We start from the raw sequence: 21,805 nt of genomic DNA, 5'->3' as shown, positions 1-21,805 counted from the left end.
AGTGAAAAATGATCTCTTTTGGGGATCGCAGTTGTGCCTGCACTTCTGCCTGGAAATACCCTAAGTCTACATCTGGATTCAAAGATCTTAGCTGTAGTTCATGTCAGGTCCGGGGAGTGTCAGGGTAACTGTGCCATTTGGGAAAGTCGCCATTTTAAGCAAGCATTCAAAGCTATGTCAGAGTCGTAATCTGAAAGTAAATAACTATAAAAGGAAAACCGAAGCTCTGTTTGTTTGGACTCCATTACTGTGATCCATTGTGATGAATCTGTCAAAGATTCAGCGTGAGATGATCCTCTGCTGCCTGAAGGTGAATGGACGGGCCTGCACTTGTGTAAATGAGACGTGGGTAATGCAGCTACAAATCATTAGTGGCAGTTCCAGATGTTTTTCTTTAAACTTGTCGTCCACCTTGAGGTCAAAAACGACCAGAGAGTTCAGTAAATCTCCAGTTCAAAATCTTTCAGCTGGCAAACATCAACCACCCCACTTTTTTTTCCTTCCTTCTTTTTTTTCCCTTCTTCTATCTGTTGGAGTTACATATGTGCCAAACATAAAGCTCAGTGCTGCTATATCAAAGCATCCACTATCCCATCGCTGTGCGATATTTCACAGTAAAATGAGGCAGAAGTTTTATCCTCAGCTGACTGTGAACTCACTGCACCATGGTGACACAAGCAGTAGTGCTTTCTTTTTAATTATCGTCTCAGACCACAATTAAATTCCACTGGACATATCTCTCTGCTTCTCTTGTAAGACAACTCCATGAGCATAAAATAGCAATTAGCACAAATGTCATAAACGCTACTCATTAACGATGTGAAACAGTAGTTTCGGAGCATGAGCTTGGCGATCCGATACTCAGTATTATTTCAAAACTATTAACCCAATATGAGGCAGCACAGAAAGTCCGTTCCATATGCATAGCTGCAAGGAACATGACCGCATCTAAGAAATGTTAACAACCACATAACAGCACTCTCAAAAAGCCCAGTTTTCCCCTTTCTACACTGTTGAGCACGACTGGCAATATCGAATGCGCCCGTGTTTAACGACGGGTTCAGAAAGCCCCTTTCATAGGCGGGAAACACTGGTCTTGTGTGGAAGAAGGCCAAGAACTGGTGTGTCGTCAAATGTTTCTGCATTGGTTTGAACATTGCCTAGGGCAAACAACTTACAACAAAAACCTCTGTGCGGCAAAGCATGAAGATGACACACTGAACTGCTCAAACAAGACGTAGCAGACATTCTTCTCGCGCAAACCGATGGCATGTCAGCCCAGACACAAGTGGGGACATTCTTTCCTGTAAACAACATGGATTCCTTGTCTGCCAGCAGTAAACACTGGAGCAGCAACAATCACTGGGAAGGAAACGGTGGGCGTCGGGACCCGAGCGGGTCAAACTGAGAGCCCATGACTGCGACGCTCAAAAATTGGCGGTGGTCGGGCTCCAGCACCTACTGGACGGCTCCCAGGAACCAACACAGCTCTACCCGAAGGGTGAAGCAAACCTGTGGAAGACGGATCGTATTTCAACATGGCCGCGTACACGAGCACAGCACTTCCTAAATGCAATGCGGCCTGCTTGCTTCTCATCCCTTGAGACTGGTGTGTAAAACGAGAACGCTGCTTGACAGGTTAATGTATGCAACTAGAATGAAATAATACCCAAATACTGGGTTGAGTCTCCACTTCCCAGGCTCTCCGTTTCATATGGAGGCTAGTGGTCAACTTCACATACCTACCAACATAATATTCTGTCAAGCACATTATATCAATAAATGACAACTATTTGCAATCGTGAACATAAGAAAAACATTTCACCATAGTTTATGACCAAAATTTACTTTATTTGGCCATGTTATACGTTTATGACAACATATGCAACTCACCTGTCAACCAGCTAAAACTTTTTTTCCAACAGAAGCTGCGATCTGTGTGTGTGTGTGGGTGTGTGTGTGTGTCTCTCTCTGCCAACACGGAGACTTTTTCTGAGTATTCATAATTTCAGATTCTGATAATTACGAGAGCCGGCAGACGACACTAATTTCACCGTTATGTTTTTGTGAAGCGATCAGTAACTTTAACTGCCAGCTGCCATGGAGATGTTTCGGAGATTGCTCCATAACAACAGTATTTAATATTCAAAGGGAGACTACGTTCCCACTTTCTGATCCTTATGCTTTGCCCCCTGATTACCAGAAAAAAAGAGGCGGCTTTCTAAGAATCAGTGGGCAGCTGGGGCAGGGCGATCTTGGAAAATGGAGAGAGTGTTTGTGACACAGACTGGCGCAGTAATGTGGAACTGATATGGATACAAAATTCATTCTTATCAACATGGATTGATATTACTTTGATCCAATTGATCTGGGTTCATTTTCCCTCTAAATTCACTTTATTATGCAAGACGGAGATGATAATGTGGCTTGTGTAAGCAATGCAGTAAACATTTTGAGTTATTGGAAAGTGACCACGTCATTTACAGCAAGTCAGAAGTGAGTAATTCATCTAAATTCTTTTTTTTTTTTTTTCAAAGAATAATATAAATAGCACTTTGCTGTACAGTACACAAACTGGAGCGAACTCACCTTTGGGTCAGCAAGAGTATTGATAACGTTTCCGAGTGCGAGGAGGGAGCGGTTGATGTTCGCGCCTTCACGTAGGCGTGCCCCTTTGGCGTTGGTGGCGCTGGCTCTCTCGGAGCCCGCCAAGTCAATCAGGCTCATTTTGGCAATGCAGACGTTTGGATTGAGGCTAGCAGTTTTGTCCTGCTGCCTCAAATATATCTAGAGGAGAGAACATAAAGCTGTCAAGAGCCAAACTGGGATTCATTGTCGCCAAATGAGATTCTAACGAACACATATTTACTCTTGGAAAAAACTTGTAGGTAAAGTACCCACCCACTTGAATTTGATGAGCGTAAACATTGACTGAGCTTTTACGTTGTCTGCATTAAGTGATGACACTGCTGCACCGTTGTTCAGTGGGATTTATCAATCAAAAACGGGTTAGAATACCTGAAACACTGCATGAGATCTGGAAGATGTGGCATTCATATCAGTGGGATGCTGGGTCCTGTTTCGATTGCCAGAATCCAAAGCCTCGAGAATGTGCTCAGCAGATTTGGGCTGCATAAAAAAAAAAATAATAATAAGGAGAAGAACATGTGTGGTGGTGTTTGTGTTTGTCACAGTAAAGAACTCCATTTGAAACTGCCAGAGAATGTGTACACCACAGAAGCTCAACAGTAAGGCAGTAACCCTCAGAATGGAGAGAATCCTCTGATAGATTCATTTTATTTTAAAGAATTTAATGAACTGCTCCACAAGAAAACCAAAAATATCGTTGAATCGCCATGGAATTGGGTGAATAATATAAACACTTATGTCACTTTGTGCGCATAATTATAGAAACAAAAAGCACTCATTTGAAGTAAGTACTCTATAATTAAGTGTTCTCTTATTTTTCCCAAATTCCTGTCATTTCAGCATACAAGGCCAAGGACAATTCCTAAACAACAGCATGGCTGGAATCAATTTTCTTGTAGTTTTTTCTTTTATAAGACCCTGTATAAAGAATAAAATAACTTGGGGATAAAAAAAGCAATGCCATTCAATTTGCAGAAATAAGTGAGGGCAACCTAAATTAGACCCATGTGCAATAAATTAAATGCAATGACACCAGTATTTTGTGCAATAATAAAAAGGGTATTTATAACTTGAATGTGCTACTAACCTTATGCAGTGTGAGGCCCTGAACAACCACTCCTTTAGACCCATCTTCTCTGACGGCGAGAGGGCCGGCATTGGCCAACAAGTCTCTGATCTGTTCATTGTAAACCTGTGAATAGACAGCAGGTACAACAGTCAGCTGCAGCAAAGCCGATAAACAAAAAAAGCATGACTGGGTTAAAGCTTTTTGAAAAAGACGAGGTGACACTGCGAAAGCTCTGAAGTGTTACGATCAAAGTAAACACGAATGTGCAAAACACCGTCATGCACCGAGAAGAGCCAGAAGTGTGGGTTATACATAAATATCACACTGCAAAAGTATGAAAATCACTCTGGCATATAAAAAAAAAAAAAAAAAAAAAAAAAAAACCAACAAGTTGGGCACTAATACTGAGAGTGACGACAATAAAGACAAAAAAACAGAAATACTGATCTGATCACCTCAAGATATGAGAATGCGACAGTAAACTCTTTCTCATCCTTGGCATCATCCATGCGGTTGAACAGCTCTGTCATTGTGCGATACATGACCCCTGGGTCGTCCTGAGAGCCCAGCATGGTGTGTGTCTTTCCTGCTCCAGTAGCCCCGTAGGCAAACACTGAAACCAGACAAGAAGAGACCAAAAGGAAAATATGTACAAACAGCAAGAACACTCATCACAGCAACAAATACAGCAAGGGCCTGTCTTTGGAAAAGGCACAGCTTTAAAAGTAACAGTAGCCGTTCTTTGTCAGGTAGATTTGGTAATGTATCTCCTCCTCACCAACTATGAACTCCACCTAAAATTGGTGCAAAAGACTATAAGAGCATTTCTAGAAATAAATCCGCCTAATAGTGTGTCATATTGAGGTTTTTTTTTCTTTACATATAATGCATCATATTGTACAACAATTGTGTTCAATATTTTTAATCTATTTTATATAGCTGAGGAAACCTCAGCGAGATTAAAAATCTCTTTTACAAGAGTGTCCTGGTCAAGATCAGCAGCAGCACATTCCAACAAATACTGTGTCAATAACATGAAGACAATCTTTTCTAGAAATGCAGTGAGTAAATCATGCAGTTTAGAGATTTTAGGGTGGGAAATCCTAAAATGTGTGCGGTCAGTTTATTTATTTAGCAGACTTTATGATACAAGTGACATAATTGACACAAAAGCAAATATTTACACCATGAGGGCACTCTTGGATCGTCATTTAGAGGAGTGACCTACAAAGGGTCAAAATGAGACCTGGAAGCTCACAAGTGCTTTTTAGGTGACTCTAGTTATTGTGAATAAAAAAGTGTTTGTCAGTCTTTATTATGAAATGGACCTAATGTGCATATTATTGCATAAACCCCTTCAAGTTGACAGGCTAATCAGATTGAATCAGTTCCCCCTAGTTGCGCATTGCCTTTGGCCTTGATCCCAAAAGCAGGAGGACCATGGTTCAAATCCTGTGGTAGCAAAGGTACATGGTGTAAAAAGTAAGAACAGTACAGTCACTCGCTGAGTTGTCCCCAGTGAAAATGAGCCACTGAGTAGACTCTTCCCCTGAATCAAATACAATTCTATGACATTTGGTGAAGTAGTAAAGTTCAGTTGAAGCACGGTCAGTTTTAAACATCAGCAGTCTGTATTAACCATTGCTTCAATTGATGTCATCTAGCAGTAAAACACAGATTTGCAAATGTCTCCACTCCCTTTAATAACAGTGGGGCTGTTATATTTTAAGTCACATTTTAGAGTGCCAGAGCTGGGATCTGGTGTCAAGGCTCACTCCCGGAGACAATACTTGATAATAGGGCTAAGCTCACCACCGTATGGTACAACCTTACATACAATTTCTACAGTTAGAGTATTTTAACCCTACTGTGAGGCATTTTGAGACTACAGCAAAATAAAAAACTATAAATACAGTGTTGATATTCATCACATATTCAGCTGAAATTGACATACGAAAGCATATGAGGGAAGCACATGTCATGTGATCGTATCAACACGTTTGATCTTTAGTTACCTGTGCAGTTGAATCCATTCATGACACTATCCAACACGACCTTCATGGTATTTTCAAAAATGTCAACCTGAGTGGCGTTCTCGCCAAAGACGTGATCAAAAACAAACTTCAGGTCTTTGTTTGCCCTTTTGTTTAGGTTTCTGTTCCGTACTCTCTGTGATCCGAAACATGGCTCTTCCTCCTTGGGGTCAAATATGAGCATCTGACCATCAACGACCTGGACCACATTTCGACAGTTTTCACGCTTTTCCCGGTCGCTGGTCGGTCTCACCCGAACAACCACCTTCACATGGCTGCACACATCGTTTGCCATTGTGGTCCCTCTTGCACAGACTGAGGCGTTGCTGCAAAACACACACAGACGAAGAAGTGTTAGCAGTATTTTATACATTGCAAAGTGCCAAGCGGTGCTCGCATGGCCACGGCGCCCCCCCCCCCCCGCTCCCGTACACTGCGCCCGAGGCGGCCGCCTAGTTCGCCTATGCCTGGAGCCGGCCCTGCATGTAGGTGCCACTGAATAAACACTGCGGTGTACCTCTCACATGACCACATCATCATGAATCATGAACAGGTATGAACAGACAAGCCTGGGATGAAACTCTTTATAGTTAAGATAAAATTCAAAATGCTGTCATTATGTGGAATTTATTTGAAAGGATTCGGCAACATATTCATACATATTAAAATGCTGTCACTGCATCCTATCATGGTTGTTTATTCTAAGTGATCACAGAAAGATTACTCACTGGGCGTACCAGGCACAGGCCCTCAGTGAAAATGACTTCATTGAAATACATAACAAGTGCTACAAAGATACCAAAAACAATTACCAAAGCATCTCATGAACGAAAGTTGAAATAAATCTACAAAGAAAATGACCACAGAAACAAGCTTCCAGGGAAAAAAAGGAAGGGCAAAAAAATAAAAAAACAAACAAACACAATACATGAACAAGTGACGTAAAAAATGACTGAAAAAAGAAAAACAAATTAATGACAACTCCATAAAGAAGGACCACAAAAGCAGTAGTGGAGCTTTCTTTGTGTAGTTTCCATGTTCTACCTGTGCCTGCATGGGATTTTTTTGGGGGAACTCCAAGCAGTTCCTCAAGCAGTTCAAATGATTGCTTCTACTGGTTACTTTGAACATGCTGTAGGTCTGAATGATTGTGTGTTTTTCTGTCTTGGCTCTTTAATGGACTAATGACCTGCCCGAGGTGTACGCTGTCCGGCCCCTGAAATCCATCCACCTTTTATGCTGCTTTATCCATTTTTTGGTCACAGGGAACTCAATACAGCTAACACTGAGCTAAAGAAAAGTACACTTGAAGAGGTCCATCATAGGGCACACAGGCACACATACACACACTCCGAGCAGTTTAAAGTCGCCATGTTGTTTGGACTGTGGGGGAAAACAGGAGTACCCAGAGAAAACCGATAAACAGCAAGCACATACAAACCCCACACTGAAAAGTCATGCCTGGATTTAAACCCAAGGCATTCTTTCTGAGGCAAAGGTGCTAAGTGATTCATGCTTCTGCAATGATGAGAAGAACATAGATATATTTTGATAACAGATATATTCATCTCTCTGCATTAGAGAGGGGCCTTCTCTTCATGTCTTTCCCAGGAGTCTGCTCTCAACGAATTCACCTGTGTCATAGATTTAAATGGACTTGGAATAACCAGGGCTGCACAGTGGGACAGTGATTAGCACCCTCACTTTTCCCGGTTCCAGTCTGGTTTCAGCTTGGGTCTTTCCATGTGGCGGTTGCATGTTTTCATTGTGACTGCATAGGCTTTCTCTGAGAGCTCCAGTTTTCTTCCTACAGTCTAAAAGTCTAATTTGACATCAATTGGTGCCTGCAAATTACTCTGTAGATGTGAAGGTGAGTGTTTCATGGTCTGTCTCTCTTTGGTTGACATGTGATGGACTGGTCATCTGGACAGTGATGCTACCTTCATATCCATCATCTGAGGTCTGAATCAGTTGGATGAAGTTGAGTATTATGGAACCTCTAGTCGGGGTTTTTCAAAAAGGAAAAACAAAAGCATTTGAAAAGCTTTAAAAGTCGAAATAATTAATCTCAAGTAAACAAGGGTGACTTGACAGAGAAACCAACTGAAAAGACAAAACTACAACAAAGCACACTGTCTTTTGTGTCATAATACCCGCATACAAATATTAAAAGTAGGGTTGGCATCTTATGTTTTAACGTGGTAAGAAAGTTGGATGTATACATTTGCACATCCGTAATGCAATGGCTGTGTGGTGGGTGTGTGTATTATTTTATGTTCAGTACCTGCACACTGCTCATTTATGACAACGCCGGCAAAGAACCAAGACCACAGCAGCTGATAGCTCTTATCGCACCGCAGCGGTGCAGTCAATTGTTGAACTACATGCATTAATCCATAACTTTCAAGTCATTATAAAAGGGATAAATAGCCTAAGCATTCCATCTGAAGCAGTCATTATGATGAGATGACGTTAACAAGGCTAGGCTAGCTAACGCCTGCAGCTAGCTTAGCACACGCCCAGCTCTAAACAGTCAGTCAACTCTATTGTCTCGATAAACGTCGTTCTCAGTTTCCCCTTACCTTTTCAACAGTCAAGGTTGTCTTTCATTACCACCGTAATGTTTTCCAATGAGCCACGAATGGTTCGTTTTATGTTAAATAAACTCGTTAGCAACGATTAAATAGTGGCTGGTAGCACGGCAAGCGCCAATATTTTCAAACACGAGCCGTGCGGCTGGGTCGCAGCTGATTGGAGGAGAGCCGCCTCGCGCTGGGCGGACCGGGGTGACGCAATAGGCGTGCTGCTGCAGCTGAAGGTGGAGCCACGACGTGCTACACTACGGTAAGATACAGCTAATTTTCCGGGGGTGTAGACACGATTCACAGCATCAGTACATCATGTGTGACCGTTCTACATGGGAGCTGGTTGTATTATTTTATATCCCATAGTGTCCAGTCCTTTGAAACCCGTGTAGCTGACAGCGCGCCTTCATCCAACATGGTGGCATTGCAGCAACATCAACTACAACGCTGCGCTGTGTCATAGTGGAGAAACTGACCACCTTCTGATGTCTTATAATGAACACACACAGATGACAATGACGGCCTGAAGACATCACATGTTTCCCAACAGGTGTCATGCTAAACACATCCGCGACGTGTAGCTAGGCGTGAGCATACGTAACATCCAGTGCTCCACGTTTGCTCCATGAGCTGGTGTTTTTAGCTAACCTGCTACACATCTAAACTCTGGTTTTGCGTTGTTATCGGATTAACATTGGCGTTACCAATGATGGCGTGTGTTTTGATACATTAAATCATAATCATCATCATGATCATAAAACCTAATATTTGACAACCTGTTGCTTTGAGGTTACGCCGACGTGACCCTTCCCCACACGTTCTAGCTTGCAGCTAGCCTTCTTCAGCAATGATGATCATGGGTAGGGGCGTACCCAGGATAGAGGTGGCCGGAGGGGGAGGGGGTGGTGGTCAGATATTCAGGGATTTCAATAACAATTGCATGCGTTGGCAAGGCTAAAAATAAATCTAGTGACATGTCAGGAATTAATGCATTATTTAAAGATGTATATTTGCTTTCAGACATTTCTATTGAGATTGGGGAACATACAGAGAAATAGAATAGAAATACTTTATCATAGTTGATGTCGTGAAATGTGGTTGGAGTCACTCGAGGTGACAATGAAAGCACTCCGGTGTTGAGTCTGCAACTAGGCTGCTGTTGTGGGTGTGGATAAGTGCTGCAGGCAGGTGCAGGATTAGAGGGATGGACATAAACATCCACCATGATGGTGCGGAAGAACTCACGTTGCAAATGACAACCATGGCTTGAGACCAAGAGGAAGCAGTTCAGTGTTTGGGCAGCAGACGGGTTCTATGATAGTAAAATGTGTGATATTACACTGGAGCCAATGCCAATTTCAATATCATATCGATTTCAATGCCTATATGAATTAAGACTTTTACGTTCACATGCCTACCCCCACAACCAGAATTCTTTTTGTTCTTGACAATCTAACAGAGGTAGGTTACCGTGCAAAATTTTTAGTAAAAATCTTGAACAAACAACGAAGTAATTTCAATAGAGGTATTTTGAGGTATTTTGTTAAGCAAATCTGAAACTACTGCCATGAATTCTCAGAATTGTTCAGCAATGACAATTGAATTTTAGACAAGAATGAGAAAATGTGTCTTCCAACATTTTAGAAAAATTTGTATAATGGGAGGTGATGCTGGACAAAGGCAAGAATGATGTTCTCACCACTTTTTTTAATGTGTTGCTGCCATCAAATTCAGTGATTAAAATATGTTTTATTGTTCTTAATATTGCATTCTGCTTTTAATCTAAAGTATGTAGATTGTTCCAACATTTTGGAACCTGGTCCATATTCGCATTAAAATGCTCACTCATTTTCTGCTTTTATTATTATTCCTATTATTCCTCTCGATCGATCGGGTACGACACATTATCTCTCTGCTTCTGTTATCTCATCATTTTCTTCCTGTTTTTTTCCCCCTATAGATCATGGTTTTTCACATGCCTCTGCACTCCAGCCCAGCGATAAAGAAAACAAATCTAGCTCTGTGGAGAGCATGGAGGACATTCAAGTTCAGCCCGCTCTCTTCGCTCGCCGGTCGTGGTTCTGAGGACACGTCTGAAGAAATGTCTGCTGTTTCACCTGAAAAACCCCCTCACACACCCGTTATGCTCAAAGAGGTGCTTCATTACTTAGACATCCAAGCAGGGCAGGTATGTGTGCACCTTTTTCATCTGTACAAGCTTTTCAAATTGTTGCTTTTTGCAATATGTCAAATATTCATTCAGGCCAAATGATTTTGATTGTGTATTTTCAGCTCTTTTCAATGTGTTTCATCAGTAGTTCAGATGCAGTGTTTTTACCCACCAGTGTATTTCCCTATTAGAACCCCTAGAATGTGTTCAGACTGTAGGCAAATCCGATGTGTGACTAAATTGAATGCCTAGACTGACTGTCAATGCTGATATTTGCAAGTGATTAGGTCATATTTGTATTTTCAGGCATTGTTGCCCAGTCTGCCTTGGTTGCTGTGGCGATGGCACAAGCATGCAAACTCAGACTGAGAGTTGCCTCTTATGTCTTTAAATTCCGTCCCTGCGTGTCGGAGCACTTGGAAGTCTTTGCCAGGATGTGATTTTAGCTTCATTGGCTGCTTGTCAGTGTCGAGAACAAAAAAGTGTAAAGCGATCCTTCTCCAAATGTGCATTTCACAGCATCTTGATAGTATTTCACTGCAGTCTGAGGACAACCACGGTATTAGAAATGACCTCTTCACTGATGATTACTCTCTTTTCTGAGATGCTTGTTGCTAAGGTAGAATTCTGTTCACACACCACATAACGACTTGTTGTTATAAAGACACACATGAGTTGGACAGGGTGTCAGTATCTTGGCTTTCACTTAATGTATGTACTACCAGGACAGATGGGCATGAGTCAAAAGCCTTCTGGTGTGGCAGGCAGCATAGGAGGGGAAGCGATGCACCACCCTTCCCCCCTATATAATGCATGGTCAAGGCAGGTGGGGGCCACGGGTCAACAACTTAGTCAGGAATTGCGCCACTGTAAGGCTGTTGGCAGGACACAGGGTGCTGCGTCGCTCCTGCCTGAACTTTAGCACCTCTAAACTCCTCCGCTGCCCGCCCATTTGCCAACTGTCCCAAGACAGCTTGCCAATCAGATGCTATTAAAAACAGTTTGATAGATTTTATTTTTTGTCGAGTGCATGCTGTAGACCTCTCTGAGTGAGTGTCTGTGGAAATCTGTTACATTCAGAAATCATGTTCAGCTTTTGCTCCCCTGCAGATGTTTGTTAATTTATTTGCATATGTAGATAGCGCTTCCATAACTGTAGCACCATCACAACACGATCTGGATGCATTTATTTCAGCTAAATAATCTAACTTTAAGAAATCTGCACAGTCCCTCAGTCTCAGCCAAGCAATCTGACATCTGACATGTTTCTGACAGAGCTGCCATTTAAGCACCGAAAGTTGTGATGGTTGAATGATGGTGTCACTAACAGATCTGTTGGGAGGAGGACAACCTGCCACTCATATCAGACAAATGTTCAAATAATGACTTACACGGTTTGGTGTTATTGTGAAAACAAGAAAATTATGAATATGTAATTGCTCTCGTTGACTGTATGTATGAATGGAATACTTATGCGCTGATGGGTGTCAAAGCAAACGCTGCAGTTGGACTGAAGTGTGTAAATGGAGCCTTTCGATGCCCTGCTGCCTCCCACACAGGACGTCTGTCTGTAACGTTGTGAGCAGGTAGCTCATTTGCACTGCTCTGTCTCACTATATGTTTCATTTTCAAAAATGGCTCTAACGCTCACTAGTGTGTTGTATTTGTTCTCCAGAATATTTTTAGGAACCTTTCAAGTGACCACAAAATGCGTGAAAGCTTGTGTTTAAGCTTTTTTTCTTTTCTTTTTTCTTGTGATGTGTATATTTGGGATTGGCAGCCATGCTAGCTGTGCGTCTCTCAGGATAGTCAGACTGAAACATTTCGACAGCTGCTTGTTGGCTTTAGATTTCCCTCAGGATGCCTTATTATGATTTGGGTGATCCCTTGACTTTTTCCTGACGATTCAAAGCTTTTCTTATTCAGTAATATGCTGCAATTTAACAATCAAGTGCAAGGAGTATTGAGAGTGTAGGGGAATAAGCCCCCAGTTTACAAAGTTTGAACGACATTGCTTTATTACAGCCAAGTTGCATTTTATTTATTTATTTTTTGGAATGACATCCTTTCTCGAATATTTTCGTGCTGAGATTGTATTTTGGCCACTTCCTCACAGGGTCACTACAGTGGATCACATGTTTGATTTGGCACAGACTTTACCCATGAAGCTCAACCTGAGTAGTTGGGGGTTTAGGGCCTTGCTCAGGGGCCCACTGTGGCGACCCCATGGCAGCGGGATATGAACCAGCAAGCTCTAAGATGTAAGCTCACTTCCCCAACCTTTTTCACATCACTAGATGTTATTGTTGGGCTCCACAGCCAACAAAGAGCAAAAAAACTTGCGCAAGTTTGATGATTCATCCGTGAACTAGTTATTAGTTTTACATTCCACATATTTTTTTAATCGCAATTTATGTAGGAAAAAAAAAATTAAACAAGAAAACTGAAACTTTAATTTGTATTTTTGGTTGCCAGATTTTGTTGAAATACACTGGACGATTCTCCAACTTTTGTCACAGCTGCATATTGACCAAAAGTATCTGGGACTTTCAGTTTAGATTGTCTTCAAAGACACAGAGTAGGTTCAGCTAGTGCTGTTTTGGACCTCACTTTGTCAATGAGTTCATTGAGATGACAGTGAAAGGGGACGAGCTCTTGTGAAAAAAGAGTTGGAGGCAAAACTGTCATCCACCCTCTGACCAATAGTGACAATAGGGACAAGAGTGTACAATGGAGAAAAACAGTTGGTGTACAGCCATGAAGTGTGTTTTTTTTTTTTTTTTACATGGTGGGTGAAATACAATACAGAAATTATTGCTCCAATCAGGTCTGTTCAGCACTACAGACCTCACCTCCAAAGCCTGCCAACCTTTCAAAAGTATTACTACACCAACCAGGGGACTTTCTGGCAGGAAGATACGAAATACAGACCCTGGACTCAGTGCTCCAAACGCCCAAAGTTCCTGTGAATGCTCCAAGTATTTGGAGAGAGTCGCATAGTGATATTTTAGGAGGAAGAGGGGGAGAGAGAGGGAGTTTAGGCTGCTCCGCTCCGGGTTCACCACAGCATATCATGTGAGCTGCATGTATGATTTGGCACAGGTTTTACACTGCGGAGGCCGTTTCTGATGTGAACCGAGCAGTTGGGGGTTCGGGGCCTTTCTGAGGGAGCTGCAGTGGTGATCTGTTGGGACCGGGACAAGTAGGGCTCCAGTTGCTGTGCCAGTGTGAAACTTTTCATTCACCTTACACCTAAATAATAACCATTTTTCTGATCAGCCTTAGCTTTAATCTTTATTTCCAGATCGAGATGTTAGACTCTAATGGTTCTTCATTGTTGACCTCCCCAGCCAGTCTGTGTATTTTCTACTCTGCCTTTGTTTTGACCCATCTGTCAGCGACTTAACTCTAACTCTGTAGCCTTTAGTGTAATTGGACTTGTAAGTTCCGGCCCAAGTCCTGAACAGATACATTTAATATGTTATTCATCCGATTATGGTTCCTGTTGACGTAAATCCTCTTTTTGGAATGATTGTTTTATCACTCGACGCGACTGCTTGTCAGAAGCTGTTTCCAGAGCGAAATAGAGAAAGGCACGAGTTCTCATTCTCTGGTAAATTCATTTTTTTGACACATACTGAGCTTACAAAATGAGAGAGTGAAATAGCACATGCGGGGATACAAGGTTGCAAAATGGGGAAAGCTTTTTTTTTTTTTTTTTCATTTTGATATGTCTGTTCAGGAAATTTGACTTTTGTTGGTTTTGGCAGCTCTTGGAATGACACAGAGTTTCTCATAAGGGCGTTCATTGTTTCGGCCGCGTGTGAAACGGCGTCACAGCATCACTAGTGATTGTAAAGGCTTTGTTTCCATTTAGTAGCTCAGTGCCTGACTCCTGGTTCTTGACCGCATCTGCAGAATTTTACAGCGGCGTATATAGCAAGACAACCTCAACTCCGAAAAAGGTCGGGGTGGTGTTTAAAATATATTAAAAAAAAAAAAAAAAAAGAGGAAGGAGTGTCTTACAACTCACATAAGTCCTTATTTTATTCACAAATAACATTTTAAAAGACATTTTACTGGGTTAATGAAATGTATTCCTTTCTTGAGAATTTAATGGCAAGATCATGCCCCAAAAATGTTAGGATAGAACCATTTATGATCTCCTTTAGTGACGGTCTGTAAGCATCTGGGAACTGCGGAGATTAATCGCTTGAGTATTTGGAGAGGAATGCTGTCTCCTTCCTTTTTTATTGTAGGTTTCTTACTCCTCAACTGTCCTTGGTCTTCTTTGATGGCGTTTTGATTTTATGACGCACCGAATGTTTTCCATCGGCGAAGGGTCTGGACTGCAGATAGGACGGTTTCAGCATCTGGACTCTTCCTCTGTGAAGACATGCTGGTGTGATAGATGCAGTATGTGATCGAGTATTGTCATGCTGAAATATACAAGGCCTTCCCTGAAAGAGACGTCGTCTTGACGGGAACAGATGTCCAAGACCCTCTACATACTTTTCAGCCTTGATCGCGCCTCTCCAGATGTGTATGCTGTCCATAGGCACGAATTCCACCACGTGCCATCAGAGATGCTGGCTTTAGAGCCGTGTGCTGATATCAGGATGATTAGCCAAAAGGACAAAGTGTTCATAATTTCAAAGGAGAATTTCAAGTTTTTAAGAGCTTATAAAGGCCATCTTTTTCTCCTGATACTTATCTTGTACAAAAATGTCTCCAGATTCTCTGATTCATTGTTACGATCGTCATTGTTACTTTTACCCCTCATTGTTTGGAGGAATAGGCAAATGTCTTTTTCTGTGGATTCTTACAAAAGTGATATCTAAAGGGAGATTTTCTCTTTAAAAAGAACATTTGTTGGTACCATAGATAGTGGTTGTTGCTGAGCCGGGCCTTTTTGTATGGAGTTTACATGTTCTCTGTATCTGCTGAGATTTTCTGTGGGGTTTCTCCCATGGCCAAAGCTCTCAGGTGAGGTTGACAAATGATTCTAAGTCGGCCGTAGTTGTGAAAGTGAGTTTGTGTAATCATAAGGCCCTCTGTGTGCGTTTACCCTGTGATGTCCTGAAAGTCAAAGTGAGCTTTATTAATCACTGCCGCACATGCATGAATTTCAGTAGAATGAAAATGAATTCAAATAGTGGATTACTTTCATAGGCATGGGTGGAATATCGTCATTTTACTGCATAAATATCAATCATGTTGCAGTAAAGCACGTTTATTGAAGAGGAAAAAAACAAACAAAAAAACTTCCAATCATTTTATTCATTTTGTGGTTTTGCATTGTTGAGCGCCGGGAGTGACCGTTCAGATTCATCAGGGGGAAGCAGTGAGAGCTGGAGGGACTCAGCTTGGCAGTACGCTAACAGGGCGAGTTTAAAGTAAATGTGTATTGAAACTGAGACCATGAACTCCCTGTCTACCACAGCAAGTCATTACATTTAATATCGATTCAATAAATAAAATAAGAAGAAAGGCGTCCGGGTTTTAAACTTGTCTGTTCTGTCATAGCAGTCATACAAATGACAAATATATCTGTTTATTGTAACAATTGTTTCACTTTAACTCCTGCTTCATATTGTTTTAAAACATAAATGATTTAAAACAAAAAAGAAAACAATCTATGAGGAGTCCTCTGGCACAGGTTGCTTGCGTCGGGGACCTCCTCCAGAGCAGATTAATGAGCCATCAGCTCAGAGTCCAGGGGAAAAGCCCTCTGCTGCAGGAGGAGAAACAAGCTGCCTACTCTTACATTTAAGCCTCAACACACTCCCTCTTGTGGAATTAATCAGGCCATAAATGGTAAACTCACCTTCCACATCAATATCCGGCTCTTTTCAGCAGTGAGCTCATTTTGAACAGGTTCAGAACAATTACTTTGACAGTCACTTATTAAACTGCACCCTGCAGTTTTCTTTCTTTCTTTTTTTTTCCTTTGGTCTAACATGAAGATGCACACACTCACTCTATATTCAATAATTTTAGGAGCGTGAAACATTTTATTTTTCATATTGACAGCATCTGACCTGCATATCTGTGTTTTCTGTTTAGGGGATAAAACAACCTGTTCTCGATTGTAGACACTTCCCCACTTTACCAAATACAGCAAGAATAAATGGGCCAAAATCGATAAAAGTGTGCCGAAGGAACTTCTCCAGTCTGAAGAAATTATAAAAGTAGTAGAGAAATTATTGCAAACTAATGTAGAGAGCAGGTGGTGACTGCCATAAATAGCACAAACCAGGCTGGACTCATCATGACAATGAAAATATACCACAAAAAATACCCCAAAACAAGCAAACCACAAATCACAGGTGTTGCAGCTTGTTGGGTCCCCGAACCGCAGCAGACTTAGTTGAGAGCTGCATTTTTCACTTCCTCCTCCGATTTAGGTTATTTGGCGGGCTGTAATTCGGACACACGAAGAGGCACTCTGTTCTCTGGATAGATGACCACCAAACACTCCACCAGCTGCTGCTTCACAATGTTTTTGTAATTTCGGTTGTAAGACCAGAGCACTGACGACAGAAGCAATGCTCCACATTGGAGAAATTACCAAGTAGGTGTGTCATTACCGCTGGTTTCAACTGACATTTTTGGATCAAAGACAGTTGTGAATTTATAGCTGATGTAGAGTGAGGGGAAGAATGAAGCCGTCATGTTTGATGCAAATTATTCCTTCAGGAAAAAAAAAAAAAAAAAAAAAAAAAAAAGGAAAAGAAGTGTGTCCCTCCTTCTTTTAACACAGAGCGGAATGCTTTTTTTTTTTTTTTTTTTTTTTTTTTATCAGGCACAGAGTGTACCAGCTTTTAAAGAGCGACATGGATTGGGTTAATATGATCTTGTCTCTTAAAGTTTGTTTAAAGTCTTAAAGCTGAATTCCGGACAAACTGAGGTAAGAAATGAGTCTTTAGACTGCAGAGCTCACAGTACGAATAGTACTGTGCACTTTTGTGAAAGACTATAAGAACTTTTTAACTAATTCACATAAAGCCAAGTTATAAAACTGACAGGAATGAAGAATATATTTATTGAATTTTTTTCTTCTTTTCAATAAATTCTCCCTTTTTTTTTTTTTCTTTATTGATGTTTCCCAACTACTCCTCAACCGGTGAAGTGCTGTAGTGAATACGGGCAAAGGGGTAATATGAGCTTGTCTCTGCAAATTAGTTAAAAGCCTTGAAGTTGCTGTTTGTGTTCTGCAGCTGCAGTGAAGAAGTAGCTTTTGGAATAAATACGAAGCACTTCACCTCATTAGTTTTCATTCAGAAGATGTTTTTACATGGTCTCTAGGTGTGAAAATATGTATATTTGTCTGTGTGTGTGTGTGTGTGTGTGTGTGTGTGTGTGTGTGTGTGTGTGTGTGTGTGTGTATATATACGCTTAAAATTTTAATATATCCTGATGATTTTCTCATTCTTGAACACTAAAGTGGTAAACTTCAGGTTGTTTTGTTGGATGCATTTTATAAACGTGTGACTGTAATAATATTTTCAAATGTGTCAGTTTGGTATTTGGACTGAAGTGTAGGTTGTGATGGCAAAAAAATAATTGTTTGCCAATAAAATTGTATTTTCATTTATATAAACACCTCCTGAAGCTGTTTTCCAGTCACTGGCTCTCGTTTTGACAGTGTCCTCTCCCATACACAATGCACCCAGTTAAATAACTGCCTGTTTAAAGGTGAACAAGCATTGTATCCTTCTCGTCTTAACTAAATTTGTGATCACAACTTCTTCAGGGCCTTACCAGCGTTTTCTTTTTTTTTTTTTTTCCTTCTTTACACTCCTTTTTTGGGAGCACTGTGTAGTGAAAGAGGAGGCTGGTAAATAATTGATCCTTGTAATTAAACACTCCAGCCAGGGATGCTGGGGCTGATTGACGGCCAGATATTAGGCCCTTGTCTCGTAAGGTTGCAAGTTTAGTCTGAGGTTATCAGTGGCCAGAAGAGTCTTTCTCCCTCCCTGCCTCATTACTTTCATGAGTAGAACATTTCATAGTGGAGCGGTGGGTGGGGGTGTGGTGTGAAGACAGTCTGGGACTTCATTAGCCAAATGGGGTGCCTCAGTCTACAGAGCACCAAATCGTTCAGCCTTACTGAGCAGGCAACTCCTTTGTGGGTGCCTCACCGCGCCGCCTTTTTGAGTTGTTTTAGCCCGTCCCGTCCTCCACATCCTTCAGCTTTCGATTTACTTGGACAAATAGAGGATCTCTTTGTTGAACCCTCAGCAGATGTTGATAGCTTTCCTCCTCACTGGTGCCCTTCGAAATATGTTTGTGCGCACAGGCGTCTGTGCATGCTCGTGTGCGAGCGTGCAATGAGCAAGAACGAAAGTGAGAGAGAAAAATCTCTTTGCATGACGCATTCATCAAATAACAAATAAATAGTGCATGACACAGGGGGTGAAATGGAGAAGCCAATTCAATTCCTGTGAATTATTTTAGCGTATTGCTTTAAAAACAATTATTGAAAATCCACAACTCGATATTCACATGCATCCAATATTGCTAAACTTGGTAAAAAAAAAAAAACTGGAAGCCATCCTCGGTGCTGAATTGATACTATTACAGCAGGTTTTATTGCAATATTTACATTTGTTCCTGGTGCGTGAGTATGAGTGTGGGTATGCTAATCAGATGCATGCCCTGTGGACAGCTGGATTGAGATGACTCATTCCTGCAACACATCTTCATTTGGTGTTTGTGTGAGGTCCAACTACATTATCTCAACAGTCTTTCTTATAAATATGTTCAGGGTAATTATTTAACAAAACATTTGGTGCTTGTGTCATTTTCTATTTATTACTGGTGTGATTTAGGTAGCATTTATCTTTATTGGCAGTGCCTTTGATTTTTTTTTTTCTTCTGGTCGATTCTTGTTGCTCTGAAATGGTTTTCACTTCTTTTCAGTGTATAAATGTGCAGAAATAAACCATTCAGATGTATTGACTGTCCTTCTACAAAGCTAATTTGTGTCCTTAATGAGGTGTTTCTTCCATTTGCCTGAAATGATATCACTGAGAGATATGATAAAATTATTGGAATCAACATTCCCGTTTTGAAGTTTCCTCTAATACTATTATTAACCTGTGTCCTGTGGCTGATTTCCAGCTGACACTGGTGTGATGTAGACTCTCTCGCTGATCTTCCTCTGCATATGTTCTTGCATTTCAATGAGCTTTATTAAACTGCTGTTGCACCTTTTCTTATAAAAGTCAAAGTTGCAGTGACCTTATCTGTATAACCAACATTATCTATATTCCCTCGGCATCCAGATGAAGTGCTGTTGTTCTCAGCTGGAGAGTTCCTGCTCTTTGCCTACTCTGTTTTCTGACTAATTTGGCAGGAAAGATCATGTCCGCGCAGCACTACATGACACTACTGACCTAAACCGATAACAGAGGTTTCCTCGCTTATTTCTCACTGTTCATACACCATGTCTACTTGCTTGGTTCAACCAGAGCATTCCTGCATAAAATTGTTTTTCCAAATGTCTGCTGGGTGCTTCTTATAGACAACAGTGCATTTAGAAGGAAACCTTTTCGGAGCACATTATTTCAATCATCATTTATTCTCCATACACAACTCAGTGAAGCCAGTTTGGCATTTTTTGCTGATGAGTACCTGGAGGAAATATATGCACACTGGCTGCATGGCCAGTTGTAGTAAATTTCAGTCTTGCCATGTCAGCTGTTCCTGCTGAGAGTTGGCCCTCAGACACAAACTTGCATAGCCTCCGGGCAGCCCGGGGCTCCAGTGACTGACCGCTGCCCCTGAAAGCATAAAAAACACTGATGATGAAGACTGAAAGCACAGAAACTCCTCATGGACGTTTGTCCGAGTGGCAGCTCCAAGCCCAACCTTTTGGTCTTTTTTTGACCTCAGTTTTGAACTTTGGAACAATACAAAACTGTGACAAAATTAATTTGTGAAATCTAATTTTGAAATGCCACAATAGCAGGTTGCAAACCAATCGGCATCTGTTATTCTGTACCAATGAATGGGAATCCTGTCTTTTTTGTGGCAGAGCCAGTGAAACTGTCCCAGAAATGGTTGCAAATATAACAAAGATCGTGGATGCTCTGTGGATGTGTGCAAGTTTTTAGTCACCGTATTTATTCAGTCCACAAGACTGAGCCAGGACCGAGCCAAAAGACTCACTGAATGGACATGTAACTCAGTGTTTACCGGTGAAGGTAAAACAATCCTCCACTCCAAACAGAAAAATGCTGACCTTGCTGTCAGAACCGATACAGGAGCGCAACCTTAGGGCAATTCTGCATGATTCATTGGCTTATACCATCTCTATTGCTCCCTTCGACGCTGAGAAAATCAATAAGGAAACTACAAAACGGCATGAAGGGTGTCTATATGCCCACGGTGAATCCAGTTCTACTACATCGAAATGCCGCGCAGTCAGTGACCTTTCTTTTTGACAGGTATTCTACCTACAAAGCACCGGATGGACTAACGTTTGCATCAGTCGTGGACGTGCTCAAGGCTTCTTTCTCAAAAAAAAAAAAAATGTGTATATAGTGCTGCACTACAAACCTTTCTGTTGGCATCGCCCCCTCCCCCAAGCCACCTCTATAGTCTCCCCCCCATTGCCTAGTTCCTTTCATTTCATATATTGTCAACCCAGTCTGCAAACTACCGGAAGCATCTTCTTAAATGCCTCTAGATGCCTTTTCCCTATTACCAAGCCTTCCACCATGTAGCCCTCATTTAGCTTGACTCGTCTTTGCACTCCCTAATGGACTTGGCCCTGTTCTTCTTTTGTCTTCCTTTAGTGCCATGAAATTCACCTTCAGGAGAGAAAGCCATCTTTCCTGATGCTTCTTTACATTTTGTGAATATAGTTAGATGATTCCACCCCCTCTTTCCAGTTTCCCTTGTGTTTTCTCCTTGGCTTTATATAGTTTGCATTGTTTCCTTGACACACTGTATTGACAGTAGTGTCACACTTAAGAGGAATCCTTCAGAGCGGGCACCAATGAAGCACGAAATCATTTTGAATAGATCCAGCACATCGTTTTTGACCTTATTTTCTTGTTACTTGCTAAAACAAAGATTCCGCCTTTTGACATCTCTGTCAAAGTTTGTGGCATTTTACTCTCTTGCGGAAGTCAGCAATCTATATTAGCAGCTCTTTTTTTTTCTGTTTCCCAACAACTACGCTTTAATAGGCTTGTCTGAATAACAACACACAAAGCCCAGACAGCCCAACTGAAAACAAGAGGTTTCCATTTTGAGTTGAGATGATCCTCCTGAGGAAAAAAGACAG

The 21,805-nt window shown here is 41.4% G+C and overlaps 2 protein-coding genes across 2 annotated transcripts in view; one reads left to right on the top strand and one right to left on the bottom strand.

Moving 5' to 3' along the window:
- The window catches only part of LOC115388625 (kinesin-like protein KIF18A), a 28,782-nt gene extending 20,319 nt beyond the window's left edge, over positions 1-8,463 (bottom strand). Inside the window, exons 1-6 of the mRNA XM_030091847.1 lie at positions 8,334-8,463; positions 5,734-6,077; positions 4,174-4,331; positions 3,737-3,841; positions 3,019-3,129; positions 2,590-2,787 (exon numbers count right to left, since the gene is read on the bottom strand). Of these exons, the coding sequence (XP_029947707.1) occupies positions 2,590-2,787; positions 3,019-3,129; positions 3,737-3,841; positions 4,174-4,331; positions 5,734-6,046 (885 nt within the window). The 5' untranslated portion in view covers positions 6,047-6,077; positions 8,334-8,463. The remainder of the gene's footprint in view (positions 1-2,589; positions 2,788-3,018; positions 3,130-3,736; positions 3,842-4,173; positions 4,332-5,733; positions 6,078-8,333) is intronic.
- A 114-nt stretch (positions 8,464-8,577) lies between these two features.
- LOC115391400 (probable methyltransferase-like protein 15) overlaps positions 8,578-21,805 on the top strand; it is a 51,026-nt gene continuing 37,798 nt past the window's right edge. Inside the window, exons 1-2 of the mRNA XM_030095645.1 lie at positions 8,578-8,595; positions 10,297-10,524. Of these exons, the coding sequence (XP_029951505.1) occupies positions 10,300-10,524 (225 nt within the window). The 5' untranslated portion in view covers positions 8,578-8,595; positions 10,297-10,299. The remainder of the gene's footprint in view (positions 8,596-10,296; positions 10,525-21,805) is intronic.

Source organism: Salarias fasciatus, chromosome 1 (assembly GCF_902148845.1).
Source record: "Salarias fasciatus chromosome 1, fSalaFa1.1, whole genome shotgun sequence".
Taxonomy (NCBI): domain Eukaryota; kingdom Metazoa; phylum Chordata; class Actinopteri; order Blenniiformes; family Blenniidae; genus Salarias; species Salarias fasciatus.
This window is presented reverse-complemented; position numbering and strand designations above follow the sequence as displayed.